We start from the raw sequence: 22733 nt of genomic DNA on the forward strand, positions 1-22733 counted from the left end.
TCTTATGACTTTTTTTAGTTTATACACAATGCGGCACAAACAGTCTAAACTACTTGGATGCTGCATTAGTATGTGGAAGTGGACTCAATCATGTTATAAGCGACGGCACATGTGGCCAATAGAAACATTTTCTAGTTTACTACGTTATCTTGTATTGCCTTGACAGAGACAAAGGGAGACAAGTATCTGTTTCCCAAAACGGCGGCAGAATTTACAGATTTGCAATGTGTTAGATTGTTGTTAGGTCTAGTTTAAGGCCACCTGGTAGTGGTAGGTCAATGAAATTTGGTTTACAGTTGTATTAGTATTGGTTCATCTCATTTCTATGGAGATTATTTGGCCTTACCCCCTCATTCATGGTTATAATTGATTGCAATGAGTGTGTAGGTAAAGGTAATAGCTCTGGTTAGCTTGCTTGTTAGCTGTACAGTGAAGTCATTATTAAGTAAGGTATACTACCCTCCTTTCGAATAGTCTAGTCCTTTTAATAGGTAGATTGCTTATCTGTCAGACTAGTCTACAAAATATTATATATACAACTCATAAGACAGAAACCCAACACTAAAACAAGATATTATGTATGCAATTTATAAGACAGCAACCCAACAAGATGTTAGGTTTACAATAAATGAGACAGAATCATCCCAACAAACTAAAACAAGTTATTATGTACACATATGTATGACAGCAACCCAACAAACTTAAACCAAATATATATACTGCTTAAATGATTATATAATGACACCCACTCAACAAAAATATAAACAAGAAATTGGGTCTATATTTAGTAATATGGGAACCTTAAATATCTAAAACAAGATATTTGGTAAACATTTAAAGAGACAGAAAACCCTCCCCAAAATATATTTAGAAGCCTTATATTGTCTAGCTATATAAGTGTTCTAAATTTTATGCCAACTAATAAATTGCATAAGCTTTAGTTTTACAAAAGTGAGAATAAAAAAACAAAGACCAGTCACCAATACTAAGTTTCTTAATAGACACATTATACCCACTAAATAAAGATCAAGTTTGAATTTTGGTGGCGTCACTTTTACCATCTAAGAGTTATGCCCCTTTTACAGAAAAATTGCAATTTTTTTCGTTTCCATTCTCTAACTTAAGTTTGCCTCAACCAAAACTAATGAATCTTTTACACAAGGCTTATTAATACAATATACAGATCAAGTTTGAATTTTGATGCCGTCTCTTTTACTGTTCTAGAGTTATTCTCTTTTCAAATGGAAAAATGCTGAAAAATTTCAGAAATATCAATCAAGTTAATTTGATTTAAATTTGAGGTATCTTCCTATGTCCATAGTTATTGTTGAATCGACTACAATCAACACTTTTAAAATCTTCTTTGAAAGTTAGAGTTATCTATCTGTGTCCAGAATGCTCGTTGAATCAACTAAAACCAATGCTTTATACAATGCAATATTTAATTTTACTACCAACTGATAAAATTAAAGTAATCTACCATACAGTGCTTACAAGCTCTTGGATTACCAATCTAGGGTTATGCCCCTTTATAAAAGGAAAACCTGCTGGTTTTTATTCGTTTCTGTTCTCTTAACTTAAGTTTGTCTCAACTGAATTTAATGAAATGTATATATAATGCTTATTACCACTAAACTCAGTTTAATTTTAAATTTTGGCAGCTTGACTTTTCCAGTTCTTGAGTTGTGTCCATTTATTAAGTTATATGCCAGCGGGGGCATCATCTGTGTCCATAAAGACACATTCCCCATTTATTTATTTTTTCAATTCATATTCATAATATAAGAATATAGTTATTGAAGAAAACAGAAGGTCAACCCTGGTTTTATAGCTAGTTAAACCTCCCATGTGTATTCCATTATATAAACAACATTAGTTTGATGGTTTACCTAGATTTTTTTATATTTTCCCCCTAAGAGTTGTGTGTGATTAAATTCTATTCAGAAGTCAATTGGCAATGTTGTGTATTTATTTCCTAAATTATAAGACTTTACATACATTTTTGCAGTAAGATGAAGGTTCCCTGTATAAAGAGTTCCAACCCCAATAACCTCTAACGATGTCTCTCATGGTCATCTCAAAATGTGTTCTCTGTCAGTATGTTTTCTCTGATATTACTGTCGAAATGTTTTCTCTGAGATTCCTTTCGAAATGTTTTATCTTATATTCCTGTCAGAATGTTTTCTCTGATATTCCTGTCAGAATGTTTTCTCTGATTTTCATGTCAGAATGTTTTCTCTAATATTCCTGTCTGAATGTTTTCTTTGATATTCCTGTCGGAATGTTTTTATTGATTCGCTGATATTCCTGTCAGAATGTTTTCATTGATATTCCTGTCTGAATGTTTTCTCTGATATTCCTGTCTGAATGTTTTCTCTGATATTCCTATCGAAACGTTTTCATTGATATTTCTGTCAGAATGTGTTCTCTGATATTCCTGTCGAAATGTTTTCATTGATATTCCTGTCTGAATGTTTTCATTGATATTCCTGTCTGAATTTTTTTCTCGGATATTCCTGTCTGAATGTTTTCTCTGATATTCCTATCGAAATGTTTTCATTGATATTTCTGTCAGAATGTGTTCTTTGATATTCCTGTCGAAATGTTTTCATTGATATTCCTGTCTGAATGTTTTCTCTGATATTCCTGTCTGAATGTTTTCTCTGATATTCCTATCGAAATGTTTTCATTGATATTTCTGTCAGAATGTGTTCTCTGACATTCCTGTCGAAATGTTTTCATTGATATTCCTGTCTGAATGTTTTCATTGATATTCCTGTTTGAATTTTTTTCTCGGATATTCCTGTCTGAATGTTTTCTCTGATATTCCTATCGAAATGTTTTCATTGATATTTCTGTCAGAATGTGTTCTTTGATATTCCTGTCGAAATGTTTAAATTGATATTCCTGTCTGAATGTTTTCTCTGATATTCCTGTCTGAATGTTTTCTTTGATATTCCTGTCGGAATGTTTTTATTGATATTCCTGTCAGAATGTGTTCTCTGATATTCCTGTCAGAATGTGTTCTCTGAGATTCCTGTCAGAATGTGTTATCTAATATTCCTTTCAGAATGTGTTCTCTGATATTCCTGGCAGAATGTGTTCTTTGATATTCCTGGCAGAATGTGTTCTCTGACATTCCTGTCGGAATGTTTCCTCTAATATTCCTGTCAGAACGTGTTCTCTGATAATCCTGTCGATATGTTTTCTCTGAAATTCCTGTCGATATTTTTTCTCTGATATTCCTGTCAGAACGTGTTCTCTGATAATCCTGTCGAAATGTTTTCTCTGAAATTCCTTTCGAAATGTTTTCTCTGATATTCCTGTCGTTATTTTTTCTCTAATATTCCTGTCAGAATGTTTTCTCTAATATTCCTGTTGATATGTTTTCTCTGATATTCCTGTCGAAATGTTTTCTCTGATATTCCTGTCGAAATGTTTTTTCTCTCATAGTACTGTCAAAATGCTAGTGTATATTTTAACAGTTCAGTTGGGGAGCAACCATTTAATTCAAGGAGGTGGGGGTTAAGGTTTTCTTTTCTGAGTCAGAAATTTGTTCTCCTTCAAAATTTAACACCATAAGATGTGGGGAAAAACCTGGATTCAGAATAATTATTTTGTCATCTGCTTATTTTTTTACCAATTTGCATAGGGGCAGAATGCATGATTATTTGTTATATTCATGGTTGACATCGCGGCATTTTGTGAGATTTTCCGGGAAATTTGGCGCAAACTAATGGTATAATTTACAATGCATAATAAAACTACATTCAAAGGTGTATCAGTTATCTTATAGAATTTTTTTATTGTTATCTTGTTTCACATTTAAAATACGTTCAAAACTAATAGTATACTACATGTTTACCTGTTATTAAAGGCCATGCACTAAAAAAACAACTTTTCGTGACAAATAATGGAGCGAGCGACTAATTTGTTTCCCCAAAAATAAATATAACACGCGATTCTAGAAATTTGGTGAGAAGACATTGATTTTAAATTTTACTGCTGATTTCAGAGGTTGCAAATATTTTTTAACACCAATTTTAATTCCACTGTAAATCCAAGATCTAGTCTTGTATCCTGCTAGTATATATTGTATCCTGGCTCACTGCTCGACAAAATATTAGATTTGGTCAGGATGCCAGGCTAACTCAGGGGCGAGCAATGGCAGTTTGCAAATATAATTGTTGATTTCATTTAAATGGAACGATAGTTAAGTATTTTTAAAAGGAATGGCGGTAAACATTTTTGTTTTTAAGGTTTCCGACATTTTTGAGCGAACGAATTCGAAAAACTATGAATTAATTTTTCAGTGGCTATATTTATGTACACAAATTAATTGCCAGCGGTTTAATTCATGGAACTGGATTTGTTCCGAGAAAAACATACAGTCAGCGTGCAATTTAATATTACCAATTTATTATTCAAAACCTGCTAAGATATCTTGCGACTACGTTACAATAAACAGGGGGTTGTTTGTTTAGTTTATTTAAATCTACACAAAGACCTTCGACAACAGATTAAAATACTATTATATACTCGATTAAAAACCATAAAAGAAATATTTGACGGAAAAAAACTTTAACACATAATTATTTCAGTGTTAAAATACCAAAATTAAAGTCACACATATACATATATAGATAGATTATCCACCATTTACACATGAGGAAGAAGAACGTGAAAATATGACTCTAAAAGTGTACGTATGTGTGTTGAAGTAGTTGTAGTATCTATATATCACTTAAATACAAACGTTTGAAGAGAGAACTAACAGGTTAGGGGATATTTGTGCGCTCACTAACATGTTAAACTCTACCAAATTCGGTATGTGCCTGTCCGAAGTAGTGAGCCTGCAATTCAATGGTTCTTGCTTTGTAATGATGTACTTGGATAAGCTACTGAAGTAGTTCATTATTTCAAGATGGCCATGCATGATAAGGCAGAAATTGAGATGAAATATATATGACAAGGTTTCTGAAACTAATCAGACAGATGTCGACTTTTTCTTAGAGCCCGTAATCGAAACCACAGTTGTAAATCCATCAATTCTATTCATCTCTCCATTATGTTGGGCTGCTGTCTTATCGACGTTTTCTTTTATTTTTAGATACAACCCAATGTATTTCAGTGCGAGACTTGTCCATATTTATGCGCGTGACTTGTCCTCGATATTGCGCGTGACTTATTTGTGTGCGTGAGTTAACCTCTTTTTTGTATTAAGTATACACATTAAAAGTTGTTTTTAAAACAGATAATGTTTGTATATAGAAAGGTATTTTACGGAGGAAAAATTATACAAATATTTAAAAAACTATCGAAGCTAAACTTTAAAATGTTAAACATAAGTATTATCACACAACGATTTTAAATTATTTATATGAGATATGCAATTATTAAATGTTAAATATAAGTTTTATCACTTACCGATATTTTAATGAGATATAAAAATGAGCACGAAAATGTAAGTACAAGTATATTTATACGTTTAATAAGAAGATAAACATACGAAGTATGATTGTTAATGTAATAAGAATGAAATCATAAGAAAGTAATTATCTACACATGCCATTTTCAAGAATTGTAATGATGGCAACCTGCTAGCTACAGACTCACTAGAGAATGCATTTCCCGTCCCCTTTTCACACACGTGACATGAATTATACTTGTTACTAGATTTGAACTGATATGAGTAACACGACGGGGGCCACATGTGGAGCAGAATTTGCATACCCTTCAGAAGCACCCGAGATAACTCCCAGTTATTGGTACGGTTTATGTTGTTTTGTCTTGTATATATTTTTCTATCTTGTGTTTTGTTTAATATTATTTGTCTGTTTGCCTTTTTTTTCAGCAATGGCGTTGTCAGTTGATTTTTTATTTATGAGTTTGAATGTCACTTTGCATAATTGCTTTCGCCCTTTTCTAAAAAAAATATCAAATTAAAAATCTACCAAATTTGATAAACCATTGAAATTTCAGTTTTTCTAATAATTCATATAATCAGACGAAGAGAGGTCGAAGGACTATTATTTAAAACATACAACATACAAACATACTAATATCTACAAAACAAGAAATACAACTTAAAGAAAGCATTATAAAGCATATTCCCAAACAGTGCGGTATCAGTAGTTCATGCCTAAAATGACTATATATACATGTATGTGCATATTTGAGGGTATATTTATGTATCATCACTGACAAAATGGGGTCTAATTTTAAAGCAGGGTTTGACTCTTAAAAATGGGTCTGTAAATTTGAAGTTTCAGTCAAATTCATTGATTCTTTTAAATATCCCAATTTGATGAAAATGACACATATTTTCCCAATAAAAAAGGGTAGAGGTAGTTTTGGAAAAGCCAACAATATCACTGACTCTGACTGGTTAATTTTCCTAACATTTCATCATGATGGGGAGATAATTTTCTTCAATAGTATTTTTCATAAAAGTTCAAATGCTTTATATAGGTTTAATCATAATTTCTCACTAAAGAATTTGTTGGAAGTTTCTGGAATGAAGTGGTGGTTGTAGAGTTCTGTTTTAGAGTTTGTGAATACCCAATAGACAACTTTCGATTTCGATGCCGATTTCCGTCAAAATACTCTTGTTTTAGTGAACATCATTCGTGCGTTTAGGGCATCTCATAATTGACAATCGGCACTACTGTCAATAGGGAACTGTGATAAAGTACTAACAAAACAAAAATTATTTCTAGTTTATCCTCCACAATGACGATCACTAAGACGCTTGATGAACGTAAATAATTCAGGGATACAGGCGATTCCCTCTATTTGGTAAATGACGTCACGCGCGTCTAATTGACGAGTTTTTTCCGGTGACGGGTGAACTCGAAAGGGGTCTATTACATGGAACGACAAAGAAATAAATATGCAATCAATGATACCATGTCTCATGCCAGTCTATGACCACTGAATTATACCATGAATTTGCAAATTACAGTGCAATTGCTTTGAACTGTATCATGTGTGGTTTTTCTAATTATTAAAAACTATTCTTAGCACATCAAATCATTTCAGCATTTTGTCTTCCACTTCTCTTGCCAGTCCAATGTCTTCAAATTAGATAAGACCTGTACATACAACGACTCCCGATTAAAACAAGAATAGAAGAACTTCACAGAAAACTAAAACACATCTAAAATTACTAAACGTTTAAAACTTTCAATCTATGAAAAGTAAACAAGGCAAAGTACATACTGAAAGCATGAACCCAGGTGTAATATTTGACTCAGAAACAGGATCACGGACAGACAAATATTTCCTACTGGATATAACATCTTCCGAAAGGACAGAAACTGTAGTGGATTAAAGATACTTATTATACCCCCGCTTTAAAAAAGGGGGTACATAGTTTTACCTCTGTCTGTCCTTCCGTCAGTCAGTCCGTCCGTCCCATTAATATTTTTCGTCGCATTTTTCTCAGGAACTACAATACAAGGATTTCTGAAATTTGGTTTCAGGGTTTATCTAAGTCAGATATACCGTGTGATGCGTTTTCAGATTGATCACTTGACAACTTCCTGTTTACCGAACACTTGTATGATTTTACACATGATAGCCAAGTTGAAAATGTTCGTCACATTTTTTCTCAGAAACTTCAATACAAGGATTTCTGAAATTTGGTTTCAGGATTTATTTAAGTCAGCTATACCGTGTGATGCGTTTTCAGATTCATCACTCGACAACTTCCTGTTTACCGAACACTTGCATATTTTTACACTATTAGTATTATCCACTTGCGGCGGGGGTATCATCAGTGAGCAGTAGCTCGCAGTTTTACTTTATTACAACGCGTCGTGTGAATATTATAATGTTATAAGTCCATTTTACAATGGAAATGAGTTATGGGTGTCAATAGTTTCGTGCTGCAATGTTCTATCTCCCTATATATTTAACCAGGCTTAATTATCTTCAAATTTGCCTAAACAGTAGTATTAAAATGATATATCTACAAGTACAATGTTGTATTCAGAATTATAGTGATCTAAGTACAAACCAATGAAATTGACGGATTCTGGGTCACATGACAAAAGTTTACTAATGGAGATAGTATGAAGCCATGACAGAAATGTAAGTAATTTTTCAGCCCTTTTTATGTATATTCCGATAGAATTATCATACCTTGTTGCAAATACCCCCTGGAGGAAGCCTCTAACTACATAATTTCTTAATTCATGCGGTACTAATTTGAACCTGCACTGAAAAATTGGGTGTAAAAGGAGATAAAACAGTATAATACTCTCATTTAACATTTTCAATGTAGATACACCAGTTTAATTTTAGTGTTCATTCCAAACATTTTAATGGGAAATTGAACACTTTATCACAGTCATACTTTTACAAAAAGAATAATTAAAAAACAAGAGCACTTTTCATAATTTTCAAGTCCATAAAATTTTACTTCAAGAACATTTTCTGTTCATATATTAATAGTTCAGTTTTGCTTTAATTCTATTCTAAGACACTGACAATACCCATTTCATGTATTTCAGTGATGGCTATAGATGGTTTCCAATAGAAGACCTACCTGATGTCCCTCTAATTCGAATCTTCTTTTTCATTGACTTAGAGGATCTTTTACTGAATGTAAACCGAGTTTGTAGAAGATTTTATAACCTGATAAAATTTACACCTACACTATGGAGTATTTTTGAGTTTTATGGGCCTTTAGTGATTAGAGAGGAGGATTTACCATACATTTTTCAGCACTGTAGGAGCTTCAGAGTTTTTAATATTGGTTACTCAAAATATACTGGTGGACTTCCGGCTTTTGATTTTAGCAGTGTTTCAAAACTGAGTTGTGCCAGAAATCTTACTTGGTTAAACTTATGCCAGACTTCCATTTCAACTACGTGTTTTTTACAGTTTATGCCTAATCTGGAGATTCTAGATCTTTCTACATGTTTAAATTTGAAAGACTGTGACTTTCATGCTGTATCTTTGTGCACTAAACTAGACAGTTTATATATTTCGTTCAATGAAATATCTCCAAAGACGATAAGAGATATTGTGACATACATACCAAACATACAAGTGCTAGACGTTTGTGGGATACATCTAAAATACATTCATGTGATCAATATTCTTGATAACTGTTATAAGTCACTGATGACATTTTATCTTAGTCTTGATTCCACTGTTCACGAAAACGATTTTGCCAGATTTATGCACTTTAATTATACTGACCTTGCATACACCGTTTATAAGCCAACACAGTCATGACTACACAAAATTCGGACGAAGTACCTGAATTAATTCATGTTTACAGTGACCAGCAGTTGGCATCTATTATTGAAAACTCAGATGAAAACTGTACCATAATTATTGTTAACGGAGACAATCCTTTTGAACATGATGTTGTCGAGTCGAACCAAGGTCATGTTTATGCAGATGTACAAATTACAAATTTACCAAATATTAGTGCTGATCAGGATCAAAAAGTGCCTACAGTAGTTGATCAACCTGATGCATTATATACTGCTGTCCCTCTGCACAATGAAACCAAACAGAAAACTGCTAATGATTTTGATGCCATCGAACAAGTCGAAACTATACAAGAAACAGAAGGCCAATCAAATGAGGATAGCACTAACAGTAGAAGCAGAAAAAGGAAAAGAAATCCCGACATGTGGAAACAAACTATAAGGAAAAGGAAAAGACAGGCAGGCCTTGAATACGTCGCCACGACGGGAAAAAAACGATGTAAAAGGGAAATAAAAAGAAATGGTTGTAATGGAACCTGCAAATTTAAATGTAGAACATTTTCTGATGCTGAACGAAAGGATATATTTCATAGTTTTTGGTCGTATAACGATAGCGAAAAAAATGCATTCTATAGCAGCAGCATTGACAAAATCCAAAAGGGTAGAACTCGAACAGATAGCAAAAGTTCAAGGCGGAAATTTTCATATGTATATCATTTCCCTAAATCCTGCGGGAAAGTTCGTGTTTGCAAGGAATTTTTCCTTGCTACATTAGACATAAGTCCTCGTAGAATTCAGTGGTTTTTTGAGAAAAAATTTCCTTCCTTTGAAGATAAAAGGGGTAAACATGTCAAGAGAAAAGTGTCCGATGAAGCTAAAGTCATTATAAAGGATCATATAAACTCCTTTCCTCGTGTCGAGTCTCATTACTGTCGGTCGTCAGTAAAAAGGCAATATCTGGACCCATGTCTTACAATTTCCAAAATTTATGAGCTTTATGAATTTCAGTGTAATTCTAAAGGCATCAGTCCAGAAAAATATCACACCTATAAAAACATTTTTAATTTTGACTTCAATCTGGGATTTCATTTTCCAAAAAAAGACAGATGTGATATGTGCGAGGAATACAAAGCAAATGATTTTATAAACCAGGTTAGCAAAGAGCTGAAGCAGAAATACGAATCTCATGTCTTAGGTAAAACACAAACAAAAGTTGAAAGGGACAATGACAGGAAATCAGAGAAACCAGTCCTTTGTTTTGATATGGAGAATGTGCTTACTTGCCCAAGGGCTAACATATCAAATTTTTTCTATAAAAGGAAATTCAATGTATATAACCTTACTGCTCATATGTCGTTAAATAAAACTGCTTACAATGCAGTGTGGTCCGAACATCAAGCAGGTCGAGGAGCAAACGAAATTTCAAGTGCTTTACTAAAAATCCTTGAGAAAGTTGTACAGGATTTTCCTTTGTTAGAGAATATAACACTATGGTCTGACTCTTGCGTTCCGCAAAACCGGAACTCTATAATGGTTACTGCATTGAATTATTTTTTGCAAAACAACCTTTACGCCCTTAAGACCATTGAACAGAAGTTTTGTGAGCCGGGTCACTCTTCCATCCAAGAAGTGGACTCTGTCAGTGTGCATAGCCAGATTGAAAAAGCTCTTAGTGTTAGTGAGATATATAGCCCAGTCAGCCTTCTTAGAGTGCTAACAAAAGTTAGGAAAAAATCCATGAAAATAATCGAGTTGCAGCCTGGTGATTTTCTTAATTTTCAAGCGACTAGTCAGTCTTTCAAATTCTCTGAAGTTCCCTTTACTAAGGTGAAATACATTAGACTAGATGTTCAAGATCCTTTGCAAGTATCCTTTAAAGAGTCTTTTGTTAATGATGACTTCAATGATGTGTCAATTGTTCCTAAAACTAGGAAAAAAGATAAGCCTGTTGTTATGCCAAAAGTGTCTGTTTTGTCGAAATCAAACATTTTAACAGCAGATAAAGTGAAAGACTTGAAAGCCATGTTAAAATATATGCATTTAGCCGATCGGCAATATTATCAAAATGTATTCAAAAACAACAAGTAACATTTATTCATTTGATATTGTAGAATGTGTTTCAGGTAGAAGCATGTACATTTCTAGTTTAGAATAAGTTTTCGGAGTAAACAAAAGTTTACAGTGTCTCATTTATCGGTATAGTTATGAACATTGGTAGTTATAAACATTGGTAGTTATGAACATTGGTAGTTATAAACATTGGTAGTTATGAACATTGGTAGTTATGATTAGTTATGAACATTTATGCTTAAGTTTGATTTACTGCAGTCCATGTACTACATACCGACTGTGAAATTAATTGTTGCAAACTGAGCTTATTGGACACACATCTGTATAATTGAGTGCTACAACCCCAAAATATTCAATGAAAATAGGTACCTTGAGAAGAGCAAAAAATAAAAAAATAGCATTTAGTATCCAGGCTGTGATATTCCTTTGTACTATGTTCCAATTTGAAAAAGCCAATTTAAGCGTTGTCAGAATTGTCTCCCTTAAACCGGTGTATAATCTTAAATTAACGTTTAGTTATTTTCAAATAGTAACAAAATTTATAAATTCAATAGATTTCAGTTTTTGTTATTGTTTACTTAAAGGCCTAGACCGTATAAAAAATGAACAAATAATCAAACAAGCAAACTCATCCATCTGTGCCGTGGTGAATGTGAATTTGAATAGAATTTTGGAATGCCTCGCGAATGTTATTCTTCTTTTGAAATTCTAGTTGACTTATTCTATAAATAAGGGTACTGGATGTTTGTCTCGACGTAAATCTGTGTGTGTTACATTTGAACGTTGTGTTTCCGTTGTGTCGTTTGTTTTCTCTTATTTTTAAGTGTCAATTCACATTACTATAAGACGTGTCACGGTACTTATCTATCCCAAATTCATGTAATTGGTTTTGATGTTATATTTGTTATTCTCATAGGATTTTGTCTAATGCTTAGGCCGTTTCTGTGTGTATTTCATTTTAGTGTTGTGTTGTTGTTTTCCTCATATATTTAATGCGTTTCCCTCGGTTTTAGTTTGTTACCCCGATTTTGTTTTTGTCCATGGATTTATGAGTTTTGAACAGCGGTATACTCCTGTTGCCTTTATTTAAATATAACGGAATGATTGCATTCACTAGCATGGTGTAATAATGATGGAGAACATTTGTTTGTTCAGTGACCTATATTTCATATTGACTCAAAATAAACATACTATGATACTTAACTTTTGTAAAAAAAATTCTCTCAACCTATGCATGCATTTATTTGAATGATACTCAAATAACAAACTATATTTTTCTTGTTCCCATTTTAAAAGTAGATAGATTTTAATCACATTCATATCTAAACACTTTAATTCATGGGAAAGAACCCCCAAGGAGGTCTGTTTATGTTGAAACTATGTCAAGAATACAAACGTTTATATATTTCTTTGTATATAATGATAAAAGTTTTATGCATTTATAATATTGAATTAAAGACATCTAAAAGATGTGATGTGAAAGAAGTAGGTATATTTAAGTCGATTCGGAAACTATGTCAAGAATACAAACGTTAAAAAAAATTCTTTGAATATAATGATATTTTTTTTGACGTATATATAGATTTGAATAATAGACGATTTTTTTTATTTCTGTAAAAGAATCGGGTCTGTCAAAAGTGAAACTTTGTCAGGAATACAAACGTTCAAATATTTCTTTGTACATAATGATAAAAGTTTTATGTACATAGAATATTGAATCAAAGATATGAGCTAGAGGACAAACAGTTAGTCTTCCAATTCAATAAATCATTTTATTTATAAACAAAAGATTCAACAGACCTGATCGTACTTTCATTGTTAGGGGTAGTAAAGTTTTACTGTAGTTTATATTTCCTTCATTTTTTAACTAACTTTTGATCAGGATGCCTTATTTTACGTTGTAAGTAACATTCTTTTACTAAATAAATTTACTAGCACGTATCTTTTATCTATCGCGAAAAGGGTATCAAATCTCCACCATGTTTAATAGTTATCAAGGACCCTTCACTAGTCATATTTGAGGTGAGATTTCACTAGTTTTATATACTGATACATTTTACTTCAATCTAAAAGTATCAAGGGACATTTCACTTGTTAATTTATCAGAAGACATTTCACTAGTTTAAATTCCAGGAGACATTTTAAATAGTAAAAGTAAACGAGTCGTTTCTCCATTACAAATGTATCTAGTTACAGACGATCACTGACTCAGAATTCGGCATTTAACATAGTTATTTACTGATCTGGACTTTATTTTATATACTACCACTAAGATGGCAGTTGCGGATCCAGGGGATGGTTCCGGGGATTGGAACCCCCCTTTTTTACCGATCAATGCATTTGAATGGGGACATATAGTTGGAACATCCTCTTTGTCCTGGATTGGGACCCCCTTATTAAAATGGCTGCATGGATCCACCCTTGGATGGTTATAAAATATTTTGTAATCAACTGAAACCAAAGATCATTCATGATTGTTACAAGGAAATCACATTGTCTCCGCCGGTACTCGAACCTGAAATCTTGTTACAAGGCAGCACTCTAATCGAATGAGCTAAAGAGGTACTTCCCTATAGTTGCCTAAGTATCTACTTCATAGACTAAGGGAAGCAATCCCATTACAGAACTCATATTTGTCCCAGTCATCGAGTTGCCTAAGTATCTACTTCATAGACTAAGGGAAGCAATCCCATTACAGAACTCATATTTGTCCCAGTCATCGAGTTGCCTAAGTATCTACTTCATAGACTAAGGGAAGCAATCTCATTACAGAACTTATATTTGTCCCAGTCATCGAGTTGCCTAAGTATCTACTTCATAGACTAAGGGAAGCAATCCCATTACAGAACTCATATTTGTCCCAGTCATCGAGTTGCCTAAGTATCTACTTCATAGACTAAGGGAAGCAATCTCATTACAGAACTTATATTTGTCCCAGTCATCGAGTTGCCTAAGTATCTACTTCATAAACTAAGAGAAGCAATCCCATTACAGAACTCATATTTGTCCCAGTCATCGAGTTGCCTAAGTATCTACTTCATATACTAAGGGAAGCAATCCCATCACAGAACTCATATTTGGCCCAGTAATCGAGTTGCCTAAGTATCTACTTCATAGACTAAGGGAAGCAATCCCATCACAGAACTCTTATTTGTCCCAGTCATCGAGTTGCCTAAGTATCTACTTCATAGACTAAGGGAAGAAATCTCATTACAGAACTCATATTTGTCCCAGTCATCGAGTTGCCTAAGTATCTACTTCATAGACTAAGGGAAGCAATCCCATCACAGAACTCATATTTGGCCCAGTCATCTAGTTGCCTTAGTATCTACTTCATAGACTAAGGGAAGCAATCCCATTACAGAACTCATATTTGTCCCAGTCATCGAGTTGCCTAAGTATCTACTTCATAGACTAAGGGAAGCAATCCCATTACAGAACTCATATTTGTCCCAGTCATCGAGTTGCCTAAGTATCTACTTCATAGACTAAGGGAAGCAATCTCATTACAGAACTTATATTTGTCCCAGTCATCGAGTTGCCTAAGTATCTACTTCATAGACTAAGGGAAGCAATCCCATTACAGAACTCATATTTGTCCCAGTCATCGAGTTGCCTAAGTATCTACTTCATAGACTAAGGGAAGCAATCCCATTACAGAACTCATATTTGTCCCAGTCATCGAGTTGCCTAAGTATCTACTTCATAGACTAAGGGAAGCAATCCCATCACAGAACTCATATTTGTCCCAGTCATCGAATTAAATACGGAGACTGCATTCCTATATTGAATTCATTACCAGGTTATTCAACCATGTTAATTGGACATGCTTTGATACTATATATGCCCTTGAGTTTTTACTAGATAACATTTTTGTTCGCTTTGGGGATTCCGTATATCGTCAGATTATCGGAATTCAAACGGGGACTAACTGTGCACCACTTATTGCGGACATCTTTTTGCATTGTTATGAGTTACAATTTATGACAAAAATAAGCAAAGACCCATCAACACAACATCTGATAAACAAATTCAATAATACTTTTAGATATTTGGATTATATTTCGGCTCTCAATAATGACGACTTCATTATGTATATTAATGAAATTTATCCTGCTAAACTTATTTTAAATAAGGCTAATACTAACAATGACCACTGCCCTTTCCTCGATCTTGATATCTATATCACTAACGGAAAGTTGAATACTAAAATTTATGATAACAGGGATGATTTTTCATTTCCTATCGTTAATTATCCTTTTAGATGGTGACGTTCCCTTGTCACCATCTTACGGCGTTTATATATCTCAACTTGTACGATTCGCTCGTGTATGTAACAATGTTTTAGATTTTAACGAGAGAAATTTATGTATTACTGAAAAATTATTACACCAGGGTTTTCGATATCACAAACTAGTCAAAACATTTACTAAATGTTATCATCGGTATAAAGACATCATTCGTAAATATAGCTCAACATGCAGACTTCTTATACGTTCAGATATTTTACATCCAATTTTTTATGGAAATATTCTTTATAAAGCACAAAGGTGTCAGTATTCACCTCAGAAACTTACAAAACCTTCGAATAGACTTATTAAGAAGGGATATAATTACGATACTGTTGTCAAGTCATTAAAGATTGCATATTTTGGCGTTAATATTGAGTCACTGATAAGGTCTTTGCGTCGGAACTAAACACATTTATTCTAAAAACAGTTGTTGGCATGACACGGGTTATGTTCTGCTCATATATGTTATGATGGTATGATACTAAACCCCTAACGGGAAGGATTGTGTTTGATGTTCATATGATGTTATCATAATCTTGCAGTCAGTTTAATTGAAGTCTGGAGCTGGCATGTCAGTTAACTGCTAGTAGTCTGTTGTTATTTATGTATTATTGTCATTTTGTTTATTTTCTTTGGTTACATCTTCTGACATCAGACTCGGACTTCTCTTGAACTGAATTTTAATGTGCGTATTGTTATGCGTTTACTTTTCTGCATTGGTTAGAGGTATAGGGGGAGGGTTGAGATCTCACAAACATGTTCAACCCCGCCGCATTTTTGCGCCTGTCCCAAGTCAGGAGCCTCTGGCCTTTGTTAGTCTTGTATTATTTTAATTTTAAATAGTTTCTTGTGTATAAGTTGGAAATTAGTATGGCGTTCATTATCACTGAACTAGTATATATTTGTTTAGGGGCCAGCTGAAGGACGCCTCCGGGTGCGGGAATTTCTCGCTACATTGAAGACCTGTTGGTGACCTTCTGCTGTTGTTTTTTTATTTGGTAGGGTTGTTGTCTCTTTGACACATTCCCCATTCCCATTCTCAATTTTATTATCCACCATTTTTTACATTTGAAAATGCCTGTACCGAGTCAGGAATACGACAGTTCATGTCCATTCGTTTGATGTGTTTTGTCATTTGAATTTGCCATGTGATTAGGGACTTTGCAATTGAATTTTCCTCGGAGTTCAGTATTTTTGTTATTTTACTTTTTATATTGGTTGTCCAGAAAGTCGGACAGAAATTTATTTGCCTTTTTTTTTTGATCCAATGACGGGTTGTTTATACATATTTGTACACCTTAGACTTTCAAGTGTTTGGGGTTGAGCAGTGCTGATGAAGGCAAATATAGGAGACAGATTTATATTTATTTAGTACTTGTTGATTGTTTCGGAATCACATTTGTGAATGTTTATATAAAATGTACTTGATACATCGCAATTGTTTTGTAGACAAATGTTCTTTGAGAGTAAATAAAAAAAACCAAACAAAACCCAATAACCCGATTAGGTCATACACTATAATAGTAGCGCAAGTGTTAATTTGATTAAGCGCAAACTTCATTTACTGGTCAAGAACAAAACAGATAAAGAACTGGAAATACATACTCAGATACGCAAAAAATTATCTCTTCGCGAAAAACCCGTGTATTCATGATCAAGGCAATTTATTCTTCCTCTTTCAGTAAGCGGCCAACGTCAACTGGTTGACTATCCTGACACATTTATTAACATCATTGTTATTTTTTCCAGATTAGACGAAACCCTCGAAGTATTTGGTGCCAGTTACCAGGACAGAGTTGTCTACGACGACAACTTGATTGACCGAGTCAACCATTATTATACCGGTATGATGTTGTTTATGTTTGTCGTTGTCATAGGAACACCGGAACTGGTAGGCACACCCATTGAGTGCTGGTGCCCGACCGAATTTAACAAAGATTATGAGGAGAATGCTAATTTTAATGACGTCGATGTCTGGGTAAAATATGTAAATTATATATGTTGGATTTCTAATACATATTACATCCCTATGAGCAAACCTGTCCCCATGAGTTACGAGATTCGACAAACCAACAAGATATATTATTATCAATGGACGCCATTAATATTTTTAGTTATGGCATTTTTGTTTAAAATGCCAAGGGCGATTTGGAAATATTTGTCTACAAAATGTGGCGTTGGAATCAAGAAATTTATGACGACAGCAAAAGACACACAGACAGAAATGTTTTTTGCTGCACGAAGAACGCATCAAATAAATTTAGCCAATGCAGGACAACCTCCAATGGACCAAATGGATTTTTTCCCGCCAGGGTATGATATGGAGATTGAACGCCAAAAAGTTTTACAATCACTAGGGAAATATATCAGCATTTGGTGTTCTGATGCAAATAAAGGTGCCCACCTGAAAGAAGGTAGAACACGATTAAACAAACTGTTCGACTTCGGAATTGGAAGACATCATGGGAATTTCCTAATGGTGCTCTTGATATTTGTTAGATTTTTGTATTTGGTTAATGTCGCTGGACAATTGATACTTCTGAATGAGTTCTTAGCAGACGATTTCTACATTTACGGATATGACGTTATGGAAAAGTTTTTGGCGGGAAAGGATTGGGCTTTAAATCATAACCGATTTCCAAGGGTGACGCTGTGCGATTTTGATTTGCGGCAGCTGACAAATGTTCAGCGTTACACATTACAATGTGTTCTTCCTATCAATCTATACAACGAAAAGGTTTTCATCGCATTGTGGTTTTGGTTGACATTTATTTTGGTTGTAACCTTTCTAAACTTCGCATTCACATTAATCATGGCATTAACTTCACGATCAAGGGAAAATTATATTATCAAATATTTATTATTGAACGATATCGATGTGCATGATGAAAAAACTGGTAACCTTGATAAAAAGGTTAAGCTTTTCATATACGGCCATTTAAAATTCGATGGAATATTTCTTTTGCAAATGTTGTCCAATAATGCAGGAAGCGCAATCACGCAAGATATCGTTCGCTATACCTGGGAAGAGTTCAACATCAAGATAAACGAACAGTTTCGCATACAGCGAACCGGAAGTGAAACAAGTTCATATCGATCATCGGCTGCGTCATTACACAGCATCGGAAACTCAAGATCGTCTTCCGTAAACGGTTCGGGATTAACACATCGAACCGGAAACAGATATCAGATGAATCTGCAATCAAACACTTTCGCAGACTCTCAACAAAATGGCACACAAAAACATAATATCCGGGACTCATTTGTTTCAGGCGGACGAAGTCATGCGGAAGTGTCTACGGAAAAGAAAGTGATGAAGCCTAATGAAACGTTTGTGTAATTAAAATGGAGAATCATGAAACATTTTGTAGCGTGAATTAAACAATAATTTAGAAAAAGCGACAATAAAGTTCGTAAATATCTCAAAACAGGAAATACATGTAGGATATATTTACGCTCTATAAACAACAAAGAGGGTATGACGTCGAGTAAATTTGTCAACAGTTTATTAGAAATTTTAAATCCAATGAAACGGAAGCATAAATCGACATTTGGATTTAAATGATTGAATGTTTTCTTAACGTCCGATGGCAAATATTGTATCTATATCCAGGATCTTTAAGACAGAGAGGGATACAAAAGAAATGACAACAGGTGATTTTTTTTTCTTTCTTCGAAAAAGATTCTCAGACTCTCAGATTACAAGAAATGACAGAGTACAATAAACCTGCATATACATTTATTTAAAACAAGACTTATTTTCGAATTGTGACAGTGATATTTTCTCCCAAAAAAAGTAAAACCACAAAATTACTTGAACTCAGAAGAAAATTCAAAACGGAAAGTCCCTCATCAAATGGCAAAATCAGAAGCTCAAACACATCCAACGAATGGATAACAACTGTCATATTCCTGACTTGGTACAGGCATGTTCTTATGTAGAAAATTGTGGGTTAAACCTTGTTTTAAAGCTAGCTTATTTCTCACTTGTATCATAGTTACATAACATTTCATTACTGATATATTGACAACGTTGTGTGAACAAAGCAAACAAAATAGGTCAAATATCAAAATAGGTATACAACATGTGCAGTAGTGAGAGTAATCACAATAAAACAGAAAAATATGTTGCAAAGAAACACAAAAATAAAAGCACATAAGCAAAAATGAATGACAAGAATACACAGAACTACCATAGCACAATATGACGCAATGACGCAATGACGATTTTCAGATTTCAGATTACAGGTTAAGACGGATAGCATGTTTATAAGATTGATTTTACATTAGATAGCAATTGTTCATTTTGTTTTCTTTTAGCTCATTTTAAATAGCTAATGATATCGTTTACTAACTAAGATTTGTTTTAAATTGTGAAAGTGCGTGCACACATTTGGATATTTATTGCATAAGGTTCATAATGTCATATGTTTATAAGATCATTTGGTTGTCAGCTACCGGTACGATAAATAAGTGCTAACTGATTTTTTTTTTCATTTTTTGCAAACTGTTGTAAAAAAACATGAACTGAAAGATGTAAATTAAAACTATGTGTTCTATAAAGTATTTCTGTTTGTTTCCTTTAAAACAAAATACCGTCCTTAACAAAAGTCAGGTACCATTATGTTAAGCTACATAATCCGTCACATTTTTGGTTTGGCTTTACCAATAGTTTGAACATATGCTAATGCTTTATAAAGCTTTTATGTAAATATAAAAATCAACGTATGAATTATTTCATTTTAACTGGAGAGACAACTGAGTGGTAATATAAGAAAGTTTTCCAATAGACACAATACCTTAACCTTTAACATACTAATGCAAACATATGTTTGTCGTTATTTGTCGTTTTTTGTAGGTATAATTCGTGACTACAATTAAAAAAGTAAATATGATACTATCAATGTTTTAATTACAAACCCGTGGCTTTTAATGCACTGGTTTTAAATTGGATAATAATTCTAAAAGATTATGATCAAATGGCTGATCTTTTGTAGGCTTTATAACTTTTAAATACAGTAAGAGGGTTTATAAGATTTTACCATTTGTAATACATTGAAATATTTTAAGACTTATACAAATGTCCTGAAAGAGGATCATACAGGTTCAAGGGAAACGTTAGTGTTACTGTTTTAGGAAACTGTAAATCAATGTGTGTGGTCCGAAAAGTGACCGTGTCGAAACTTTTCCCATTCTTCTACAATTTTCCTCCGTTTGTTTAGAGCGCATATCCCTTCTACAATTCTTCTGTCGTTGTCACATTCACATCACCACTCTTGTAGTTTTTCCTTCTTTGTTTTTTTGGTTGACATGTCTCTGTTGTTTTGTGTGGCCAAACCTTGAATCTATTACTTTCAATAATGTCATTATCATTTTTGTTATACCTACACTAGGTCGGTTCCCTGTCAATGATGCTGAACTGGACCAACACATCAATGAAGTGCCATTTATTGGAATCCCATTTTCAAATATTTTTTATCAAACGTTTGAATATAATTTTATAATGCACTGGAATCAATTCATATATTTGAATTTTGCGTTTTAAGTCTTAAGCTTTCAGGACTAACACACCATTTTTGTAACAGTCCTGTGGATCGAAAACACATGAAATCAAAATAACAGTTACCCGACAAGAACTTTTCGCCATCTTTATTGAATGTTTGAACCCCGTTTATCAGTCAATCAATCAGTGGATACCTACTGATCTACAGATAGACAAATAATGTGAAACATCAGTGATGCCAACAAATACAAAAGTTTATATTTTTTATAACATCTGAAAATGTGTTAAACATCACCAGTTCAATGGTCGAAATTCATACTGACTGCAGATGATCTAGATGAGGGGCTCTTTAGAGGGAAAAATTACGACACACGTGTTGGGCATTGTAAATGGCATTACAAATTTTGTTTATCTGTCAATATAACAAAACTACAAATGAGGGGTTAAGCTAGCTTTAAGAAAATGTTTGACCCACCATTTTCTTCGACAAATGGCGGTACTAAAACCTATTGCGTTAATTGATAAAACTTGATTTTGTCAGTTTTATGGACTTCCTCTTTCTGCATTTACCTGAAAATTGGAGTTCCGTTTTATTTAATGTACATTTTCATCAGCATTTAAAATCAAATGTTTCTTCTATCACATGCCAGCCGGACTATTCTAATTGAGACAAAATGTGCCACCTGCTGGCGTCATTTTATTGAACCTGTATATATAAACTCATCAGGATACAAATTATGTATTTGTGCCAGACGCGCGTTTCGTCTACAAAAGACCAATGACACTCGAATCAAATATAGTCAATAAGGCCGAATAAAGAACGAACTTGAAGAGCATTGAGGATCAAAATTTCCTAAAATTTTACTAAATACAGCTTAGTTCATCTATTCCTGAAGTTGAATAAAAAATAGATTATATTGTACTTATAAGATATGCATATAAGTGTACTATTATATATCATTCGGGATCTTCAAATAAAATATTAAACCATATTCCACGTGAAACCTAAATAACAATTATTTTATACAGGAATAGTCTGATTTCAACATTATATGCCTCCCTGATCTTAAATTTTGTTCAAATTGTATATGGACTGATATACTCCGTCAGCGCAACCAGCTTATTTGCATGATAACCAAGATATTTCATTCCAGTATAATATTATACAAATATAGCCTTTGTATGAGGTTGATACAGGGATATATTGACCTGAAAGAAGTATATTGACTGAGGACGAAGTCCGAGGTCGATATACTTCTTTGGGTCGATATATCCTGTATTGACCTCATACAAAGGCTATATTTGTTATATTATTAATTTCCAACCATGTTTGTATCAAAATCGTCATTAAGGTTTGTTGGAACTTTATAGATATTACATTGTCTCCTTGACAATAAAAACATATTAGTTGTTATTTCATTTACTTTTTTTTTGGACATCTTATGTATTTGAAGATTTTTTTTCGTCAAATGATCGATCACAGATATATCATTTGTTTCAAAACGTTAAACAATATCCTGAAATTCATTACATGACGTCACAAAGTATATCGGTTTTTAGATATTCTAAAAATAACCGTGCAATATGCCTTTTGCCGGTCAATATGCTTTTTACTATCCGCCGTTTTCTCTCTACCTTCGA

General features: G+C 33.5%; 1 protein-coding gene across 2 annotated transcripts; it reads left to right on the forward strand.

Annotated features, from left to right (window-relative positions):
* Nucleotides 1-4612: 4612 nt before the first annotated feature.
* On the forward strand, nucleotides 4613-20592 carry LOC134694664 (innexin unc-9-like). Of its 2 annotated transcripts, none has more exons than XM_063555709.1 (2): nucleotides 4613-4702; nucleotides 17339-20591. In XM_063555709.1, the coding sequence occupies exons 1-2, from the start codon at nucleotides 4689-4691 to the stop codon at nucleotides 18927-18929; spliced, it is 1605 nt and encodes a 534-aa protein (XP_063411779.1). In that variant the 5' UTR covers nucleotides 4613-4688; the 3' UTR covers nucleotides 18930-20591. The 2 variants fall into 2 exon arrangements, with proteins under 2 accessions (XP_063411779.1, XP_063411777.1); XM_063555707.1 differs by lacking the exon at nucleotides 4613-4702 and adding an exon at nucleotides 13149-13197 and having other exon boundaries at nucleotides 17339-20592.
* Nucleotides 20593-22733: the final 2141 nt, after the last annotated feature.

Source organism: Mytilus trossulus, chromosome 13 (genome assembly GCF_036588685.1).
Source record: "Mytilus trossulus isolate FHL-02 chromosome 13, PNRI_Mtr1.1.1.hap1, whole genome shotgun sequence".
In the NCBI taxonomy this organism is placed as follows: domain Eukaryota; kingdom Metazoa; phylum Mollusca; class Bivalvia; order Mytilida; family Mytilidae; genus Mytilus; species Mytilus trossulus.